We start from the raw sequence: 10178 nt of genomic DNA on the forward strand, positions 1-10178 counted from the left end.
GATGTTGACGCTATAAAAAGGCGACAGTTCGACACACCGGATATACGTCACTCTCGTCTAAGTTCGACTTGGGAATTTTTTTGTTCAATAATAAATGTGAATTCTTCTTCCTGGAAAAAATAAGACCTAGCGCATTTTTCAGAGCAAAAATTAATATAAGACACTGTCTTATTTTCGGGTAAACACGGTAGTAAAATAATTTTAATATTAATAATAATAATTTAGTAACATATATTTATTCATATTAAAATGTACTCGCGGGCCGTAAAAATTATTTGGCGGGCCGTATATGGCCCGCGGGCCGCCAGTTGGACAGCGCTGCCTTACAGTAATCCAGCAAACAGTTTATTAAAATAAAACATTTCTGCCGTTTTGAGAAGACAGGAAAAATATTTTATCATTATTATATAATTCCAAATGATAATATTGAAATACAGAATCAAACACATTCGTTCCCGAATAAAGATTACTAAAATTAAGACCATAAACCGTGTTGAATGTTCATTCCTTAACCATAACTTATTTTTCTTTTAAAATATCCTTCACATCTATGTTTAATCAATTAATATTGTCTTAATTTTTAGATACTTTTGCATAATGTGGATAAATTAAAATAATCAAATGATATAAATTTTCCAAAATAAAATTTATTAAATTAAAACACAAAATAGTTAATTAGTTAATTAATTAATATGAGTTAATGCCGTTGGCGATAAATATCACTTCTGAACCAACATTATAACAACACATTAAATACATAAAGAACAAGTCATTTTAAAATACAACTTGCAAAAAAGATAATAAAATAAAGTGCACAGATATATAAAAAATAACAATAAGAATTAAACTAAAATACAATAATAGTATTAATTTAACAAAAGACATGCAATAATAGATGGATCAATACACTATTAGAAATATAAAATACTAAAATAAGGAAAAAAGAAAAACATATAGAAAACTATTTTATATGTTTTTGTTTTTTTATTTTAGTGTTTTATATTTTTGTATAGTAATAGTTATCAAAATTAATGTTTATAAGCAAAAAATTATTTAATTCAAAATATTTTTTCTTTTATGTAGTATTTTTCAGACTGGTTTAAAAAACTAATACATAATATTTTTCTTTGAATATATATTATTATTTGAAAAAACTATTTAGTCTTTTTAAAATAAAATATTATAACAGATAGCGCGCACAGAATTTTAAAGTTTTTTGCCAAGAAAGTTACGCAATTCGTTACTGGAATTTTGAAATAGGTATGAACGGTTGGTATTTATTGACATGTCTCCATCTCTTGACAAAAATAAAAATGATTGAAGTTAAAATTGAAGACCGTGTGTCAAAAATGCCACCATTTATTGTCTTTCCTTGTTTTGGAATACAGACTTTGAAGATTGACTTTTCTTTGTAGACTATTTCGTTGCCAAAACTTTAATAGTTCCCTTTAAAAGCAATGACAAAATGTTTAATTTAAAACAAACATTTTTAAAATTTGGTGGTGCTAACCACACACACACACGTTTCTTTTCCATCAGTGCCACGCCGAAACATATTCGAGTTTTTTATCTACTGAAGTTATCATTGGTATATAGATTTTTAGCTGTCCCCTGGGAACAAATAATTATAAGTCTAATATTTACAATTTTTAAAATTTTTTATGGGATGATGATTAAAACCCGTTCTTACCTATTAAAATATAGTATATATTTTCAAATATTAAGTCAGGTTAGGTTATTTCGACATTATAATTCTAATACATAATTCTAAACACAACACCAAGTGTATTAGAAGCATACTTTGCAAACACAATTGATGTGTCATAGCCTCCAAAGGAGAAGAAGAAGAAAGAACATTATTGTACGTCGTCATTTTTTTCTAAATAGTTAATGAAATTTTCAGATAATGTAAAATTTGCCATAAGATTGTACTTAACATTTTTTATCATTTTACACGAAATAATCACTTATTTGATCAACTACATTTAATTATTTATTAAAATTTTAAATAAAGTTCATGCTTTCTGAAATATGTATTATGATTTTTATTATATAAAAATACTAATGTTTAATGCATTGGAGAAGTGCTTTAAAAATTCATTTAATGTACACAATTTTCAATTTATTAACGAAAAAAAATAAACTATTGATATATCAACGATAATTTGCATAAGAATCGAAGAAATATAATTAATAATTAGGAGGTCGGTATTCACGATAATAAATTTTATAATTGCATTTAGGCTATTCAGTTTTAATCAGAAAAAAACAAAATTTGCTCTATTTCATTTAAAATACGAATTATTGTTTCTATAAATTTATAAAATTTTATATAAAACACATTAAATATTTTTATTTTATAAGTTTCTAAAATATTATTTCTGTTAATTGAAAATAAAAGTCAAACGATATTTTTATTCAAAATATTTTAGTAATTCAAACTCGGAAAACATTACAAAATAAAACATAAAACAATAAATGTAATGTAATACTTACGTCTGCAGTTATATTTGGACAGTCGACTTCCTATTTAAAATAAACAAATGAATAAATATCGTATCGAAAAATAAAAATTATTTTGAATGAATATTTTCAATATGCTGTATCTTTCTAATTCGTTTTTAAATAAGTGAATTATATACTTGTTTCCGATTTGTAGTAATAAATTATTTTGCTGTACGAAATCGATCTATTAAAATAATAATTACTAATACAGTAACCATATTAAAAACAAAATATAACCAGGAAAAGCAGAAAACTAAGATTTCAGTCCTAGATAAAGCAGTAAAATCGCCTCCAGATATAAGGGTCACCATGGAGTGTGACAAACCGTATTTCGAGAACCATTTCGAATCTTGTCTGATAATCGAATGTCGCGTGACGAGAGAATATAGAACACAAAACCTTTGTTAATATTAGTCTTTGTTGGAACCGACCATAAGGACGCAAAATTGAATACTTTTAAAAATCGAGAATTTTCAAGAATCGAGTGAGTTTCCGAAAATTTGCAACGAAGACGTTCCGAAATGAAACCAGACTCAATTATTCAAATATAACTTTTATTAATATGGGAATGCATTTCTTATATTAATAAAAAGTCGCAGACTTCTCATCAGCCCATTTAAAAAGTAGACACATGACAGTAAACAATAAATATCTAAAATATTGTAATAAAACCTAGTTTACAGATTGATATTATAAATAACACAGTGCAATGTGTTATTTGTAATCTAAAGTTAAATCGCTTGCCGATTCGAATAACAATTTTTTGGAGTTTTCTCCAACATTTAATCAGAAAATTTTATAATATTTCTTACGTACAGTACAGTAGCTATTACGGTACAGTACTGTACATCCTCTAGAAACTAGGATAATCGAAGATGTGACGTTTCGTTTTACTCAAACGTATCTCTATTTCCATTGGCATCTACGATTATTCCCGCTGTGTAACGACTCGTTCTATGCGGAATAACGTTCCATTGCGGGAACCAAGCGCGACTAATATTTCTTTTGCCGGGCTGACCTATACCCAAAACCGAAACTAACGCCGGCGCACAATGTAAGATTTTGCGCATCTAGCAAGACAAATGTCATAAAAATAATATACAATATATTCACTTATAACCTTTTAAAAACAAACTTAATATATTAAACAAGTCATCCACAAACAACTGCACCGCGATAGGGCCCGCTTGCATTGTTAATCGCTATTCAAAAACCACTTTCAACTTGATCAGTTGAAGAGAGCGCTGAAACGGTGACGGTCGCTGCAGGTCTACAGACCTTGTACAATGAAATTTTGAATGTAATAAAATGAACTTTCCGAATGTGGAGATTTGTTTTCGGCGGTCTTCACGATATGCCAACAGATTTCCGAGAAAATTTAGAAACAGAAACCTCGTCGACCGGAATAGCCGGACGAATTCCCTACCCTTGACATTGTACCCTCAGGCTCCGCTTTTTAAAAGATTACTCTGGTAATTAAAGTACTGTAAGTTTCGAGCGTCTCCTGAAATATAAAGTTAATTAAAGACGATCATCTTCTATTCGTTTGGACATTTCGTTAATTTTCCACGCGTTGTAAATATCCCCTTTATTCCAACGCATTCTCAACGGGAAACAAACGTCGTATCGAAACGGAAACGAAACGTTGGTGACCATTTTTCGATTAATTCGACTCGCTCCGTTCTAAGTAATGCTCCGACTACCACAAATTCGCGCTTTCGGAATCAACGAAACTTCCTACGTTAACGCTTAATGACACTTTTTAGTTCAATAGCGCCGCAGTTTTGCGAAAATTCAATATTTATTAAGTTGTTTTGTCTTTAAAATTTAAAATAGTTTTAGGCGTCGTATTGCCTATAAAAAATGAAAACTTCGTTATCTTAACTGGACATTTTGTAATTTCTCTTTTTATTTCTACGGAACCTTTAAGTTCTCTTATAACAAGTTAATTAAGAGTCACGTGTTACGAATGGACTTAAAATTTACGTAGAAATAAAAAACGACTTTCGGGCGTTCGACTTTCGTCCACGTTTCTGTAAACGTATTACGTCGAAAATATGGGTACGGCCGAAAAATATGTTATATAATCGTTGTTATCGCATAAAATTTTAGAAGCTAATAACGCGAATTTACCGACTTGGGTGGCGCATTTTGCGTACTTTTAAGCATCCTATTAAGACTTTATTGTACGAAACGTTCTGTTAAGCGTTGGCTCCTATCGGAATTTTATAAAACCATTTTCATTATTTTCGAATAAAGGACAACTGTCCGAAGCGGTTCCGGTGTTGGCATTACGCTCGGAGGCGGATTCCGTTCCTCGTCCCTTCGCGGGTCCGGTCGGGCCCGCAAGAAAGACTTTCTTTGCGCGCAAGGAACAGAGAGTAAAAAATAAAAAAATAATCGCTCGCAAGTATTATCTTTGAGAAACAAAACATTTCTCAAATAATATAGTGCAATTGAAGGTATATATAAGTTATAAGTAATCTTATACGTGTATTAAATACTACATAAATATACGTAAGATACTAGAATTTATGTGTTACAAACTAAATAAGTTGTTAGTAAATATTGATTTATTTAATAGTAAATTACCTCGAAGTCTGAACCAGTTTTGTTTTTATGCCACATATCCTATTTAAAAGAAACGTAAATGATTATAGTAAATATTTTCAATATTGAAATTTTAATATTAATTATTACAAGCTAATTTAATTACAATTAAATAAAAATATTCGACAAATATTGCAAATTTTACTATATCCTAACATTTTTATAACAGCTTTATGTTTAAAACAGATAAATAATGATTAATTAATCTACTCTATATCTTATATATATTTATACTTATAAAACATTATGCTTAATGTCGTAATGACATTTTTCTGTCTCGAAAAAAAACAGAAACGGCTGCAATGTAAATCGATCAATCGTCACGAAATTTTTGAACGAGTGAGTGAAGCGAAGGGGGTAGCCGAGGGATGGGATCGAAGCGAGAGGAGGGTGGAAATGTACAGTTCAGTCCACCAAGGGCGCCCGTACAGTACATTGGGGAACTTGAGGCACGTGCTCTCTTTGTCCTTGGATTGCCCTTTTCTTAAACCCCAAGAAAGCTCTAAGATTTCATTTTCTTTTAAAAATTAGTTACTCTGTTTATCACAGAAGTCTTTTTACTGATAACAAAATTAAAATAAAAATATTTGTTATTAACCGAAAATTTATTCTAATGAGTCGTGATTGTTCGTTCGGTCGCGTAGCATCAAGGGGTATCTGTGTATATATATATATATATATATATATAGTGTACGTACGACTCCCTATCTTATAGTTTGTGCCCCCTTTTTTATAGTCTGCGAGCACCGGTACCGTCCACTCCACGGGAGGAAGAGCGAGTGAAGCGAAGCGAGTGTCGTTGGCCTCTCGCAAAAAATTTGTTACGAATAGTCTATATTGGAAACGAATAGAACAAGAGAGCGAAGAGTTGGGCCGCCTTAGACGGCCAAAGACTATAAGACTCTAATAAATTATGTAAACTGTAATATCTGATAATCGATGAAATTTCAGATAAATGAAAAGTAGAATCGTTCAAAATCTACAATAAGAGATTTTGTGCCAGGTTTTTATTTTTTAAATGTAACTGTTTAACGAACAAACATCGCACCTTTCTTGAAATTGAAGAATTTTCGTCAGACCATCTCGAGTTTATCCGCTTTATGCGGACATGTTTTAAAAATAAATAAATGAGACTATCTGTTTAGACAGATCTAAACTTTGTAGTGTCCGAGATAGAAAATGCCAAGAGTGCTAGTATGTATCTCGATCTTATCTTCGAATCGACCGAAGTTGGTAATCGAATTCTCCCGGTTGCGATTAGTATTATAAAAAAGAAAAACATATGAGAGTCGAATGACAAACAGGTAGAAAATGCTTTTCTAGGAGAAGGGTCGATTCGTGAATAATTCCCATAAACTTTCCGTAACGGTTTGTTCCATCTTCGAACCGTAAGGAAAGGTTTGCGGGATGTGTACTAAGGAAAACCTCGAAAAATTTGGAGAAATCCGAAATAAGAAAATGCTTGTCGTATGTCCAAAGTTCTCTAACCTTCTACGAATAAGGAGTCTCCCGTGAGACCAAGCATTTCTCGAAAATGTTACGTATATTGTCCCGTCCTACTCCGACTTCTTGAAGAAAACTTCGAAGATCCTCGTTTTGCTTTACCAGGCTAGAATTAATTAATCCGGTAGCGGTAATTAGGAATCTAAGCAATTCTCTTCTGAGTTTCGAATGCTCACCAGTAGTCTAATGGATAAAAGCATTGAACACTGATACTTGGTCGTGGGTTTCCACCTCGTCAATAAGCTGGTCACGTGGAATTTTTCAGGTTTTCTTCACGTTTGGAACATTTAAATAGGGGCCAGTTTCCCACAGAAAGTACTCTCGGGAAGCATTCCCCAGATAGATTACGTGTAGCATTGCCGTAAACAAATAAACCTAACCTATTCTAAATTTCGACCCATTGCACTCCTCGTCTTTCTCCACTGCCACTCGTCGATTTATACGACATATTGGAGTAATTAATGTCTTATAATGCCGATCTCCACACCATCAATAAGTAATGTCGACATTTATAGATTTAGTATCGTTCACTTCCTGGGCATTACTTTGTAAATTCATAGTAAACAGATACCATATCTTCTGAAAATTACAGGAGTCACCACTGAACTTAGACCAAGCTGCAGTTAACATGCCATCCAATAGATAGGTTTAAAAAAAGTAGCTTTGAATCATTGAATAAATGTTTTACATAATTTAAAACCAATATACAGTAATTAATTTTTATTTCTGCTAAATATCAACTTGGTATCTTGCAAGTTTAACAAAATTAAGCCAGTCAAACTTGAGTCACAAGCATCAGAAAACATAGATCGCTGCGTCATCCCCTTCAATGAACATAGACCAGCCGATAATTTGTATTTAAATATCAGTAATGTTACTATTGCAGTATTTCTGAAACAACTGATTATTTTAGCCTCATTTTACCTGCAGTGATCATGTGAATGATATAAGGTGATTTTTTAGTTTTATTTATGAGTCTTTGCATTTTGTCTACAATGGCAAGAGGAAAAACTGTTTCAGAAGAGTTAAGGAATGCTAACATTGCTAAACACAGTCGTGACATGTCAGAAAGCTATTAGTAAAGAGCTAATGATAATCAAGACAAAGTGCACCAGATTAATGTTCAATACACTAACCACGGCCATGTTATACCTAACAAAGCTGCTGGACATCAGCGAATAACTTGAAAAGTTTATGATAGGAGTTCGAAAAGAATCGTAAAAAACAACCGCTGTACAAAGCATTGAATGTAACTACAATATGGAATTATACAACTGAAGGAATATATCTGTTTCGACAACACGCAAGAGACTGCGAGAAATGCATTTCCGGTTCTATGCAGCACATGAAAACCTTTGTAACAGCACATCAAGAGAAGAAACGGATGCAGTGGGCAACATACATCTTTCCTGGTCTCAACAAAAGTGACATGAAATTCTGTGGACTGATGAATCAAAATTTGAATTATCAACAACAGACAAAAACAAACGTGTCATTCGATCTGCCAATGAAGTTAATGATCCATCTATGTTAAACCACTCAGTGAAGTTCCCTGTCAGAATCATGGTTTGAGGTGTATGAACGCCAATGTTACGGTTCAGTTGACATTTGTTGATGGAACACTTTCTTCATAGCAATACATTAACATTCTACAAGTGTTTACTTCCGTCCATAGCAAAGCTATATCCAAATAGAATCTGATTTTCCAGCAGAATGGGGCCACATGTCATACAAGCACAAAAATTAAACATTGGCTCGCAGAAAAGAACGCAGAAGTTCTTCCTTAACCTTCCAACAGCTCAGATCGTTCACCAATTGAGAATGTATGGACATTATGAAGAGACGTCTGCGAAAAACACGCCCTTGGACAATTGAAAGACTAAAAGCTTCCATCCTAACTATCTGGAATTCCATAATGGCAGATGAATGTGAACACCTAGTCAACAGCATGCCGAAACGTATAGAAAGTGTTTTGGCCGCAAAAGGTGATGCAACAAAATATTAAACATGCAGTGGTCTATGTTCATTGACGGGGTAACGCAGCGGTCTATGTTATCTGATGCCTGTGACTCAAGTTTGACTGGCTCAATTTTGTTAAACTTGCAAGATATCCAGTTGATATTTAGCAGAAATAAAGATTAATTACTGTATATTTGTTTTAAATTATGCAAAACACTTATTCAACGATTCAAAGCTACTTTTTTTAAACCTATCTATTGGATGGCATGTTAACTGCAGCTTGGTCTAAGTTCAATGGTGACTAGTGTAGGAAGCCACAGCGGGCGTTTAAACATCCAATGTGCTTATTAATTTATAAAAGATATGTAATGTTTACTGAGAATTGACAAAGTAATGCATAGCTAAAATAACATTTTTGATTTAGACAAAGAAGGTAAAACGGGGGGGAATAGTATATAACGAAAGGAACTAGGCCTACTGTAGAAGAAAAGGAATGAGAAAAAAAATAAAAAGGAAAAAAAAGAGAAGGAAAATAAAAAGCGCTTCTTATTTCTCAAGAATACACATTAAAGTGTAAAGGAGAGAGTGTGCAGTCAATTTTACGCCTTTATTTTTATTGGGCTGCAATTTTTAAATTGTATACATATAAATTCCCACTGTCATCCGCCTGTCCATCCGTCCGTCTATCTGACTGTCCTTTTTAATCTTGAGAAGGGAGTTAGATACATGAAAACAGAGAGCAATATGGAAAGCTTAAGGAGGAGGCTCCGATTAATTTTATGAGAACTTCCGATGCAGACCGAAAGTCAAGTTATTTTAGTTCGAAAATTTCCCTAGAAACAAGTTAGATAAATGACTCAATTGCTAAAGGAAAAGTATGATGCAAGGCAAGACACTACTAATTTGAAGGTGAAGAGCGTATATTTTAAATTAAATAAATTAAAAAATATGATTAAAAATTGGAGCCCAACACTGACAATGTTACAATAAATATTTGCTCGTTTCATTTGTGAACACTTCGTCTAGTTTTATAACTGCTCTTTGGTTCCATTAGAAATTGTTAACTATTCTAATTGTTTTCACATTCTATCCAGTTTTCTGAAGACATAATTTGTAGCAAATATTACTATTTTTCTCTATAACCTGTTACTTTATCGAAAACAAACGAAGTAGAACTTAGTACAGTCATACCTCAACTTACGCTACACCGACTTACGCGAACCCGGAGTTACGCGATTTTCAAATCTCGTCGATTCGTCTTTTGTTTGAGCGCCACGCAACTCTTGATTACTCACTCCCCCCATACTATTGTTCAGCTTACATGTTCGGACGTGTCGCGCAGAATCGACACATAGCTACAATTTATTTTGTGTTATTTATTTCTGTGTTTGTTATATCTACGGAGACTTGAGAGACTCTATGTGGTGATTTCTTGTAACCGTGAACGAATCAAATGACGAGATAAGATTAACGAGAACATTTATTAGCTTACATACATCTGACTTGGATTTTACACAAATTGCGAAATTATACCCCGACTTACGCGAATTCGACTTACGCGGTTATCGCTCGGTCCCACCTATCGCGTAAGTTCGGGGTAT

The 10178-nt window shown here is 32.7% G+C and overlaps 1 protein-coding gene across 1 annotated transcript in view; it reads right to left on the minus strand.

Annotated features, from left to right (window-relative positions):
• LOC111641192 overlaps window positions 1–10178 on the minus strand; it is a 40389-nt gene that overhangs the window by 14285 nt on the left and 15926 nt on the right. The window contains exons 6-7 of the mRNA XM_023387324.1: window positions 5098–5136; window positions 2497–2526 (exon numbers count right to left, since the gene is read on the minus strand). Coding sequence (XP_023243092.1) covers window positions 2497–2526; window positions 5098–5136 — 69 coding nt within the window. The remainder of the gene's footprint in view (window positions 1–2496; window positions 2527–5097; window positions 5137–10178) is intronic.

The sequence above is a fragment of the Centruroides sculpturatus genome, unplaced genomic scaffold, assembly GCF_000671375.1.
Source record: "Centruroides sculpturatus isolate CEXI.00-Female unplaced genomic scaffold, Cexi_2.0 scaffold101, whole genome shotgun sequence".
NCBI classification, from domain to species: Eukaryota; Metazoa; Arthropoda; class Arachnida; order Scorpiones; family Buthidae; genus Centruroides; species Centruroides sculpturatus.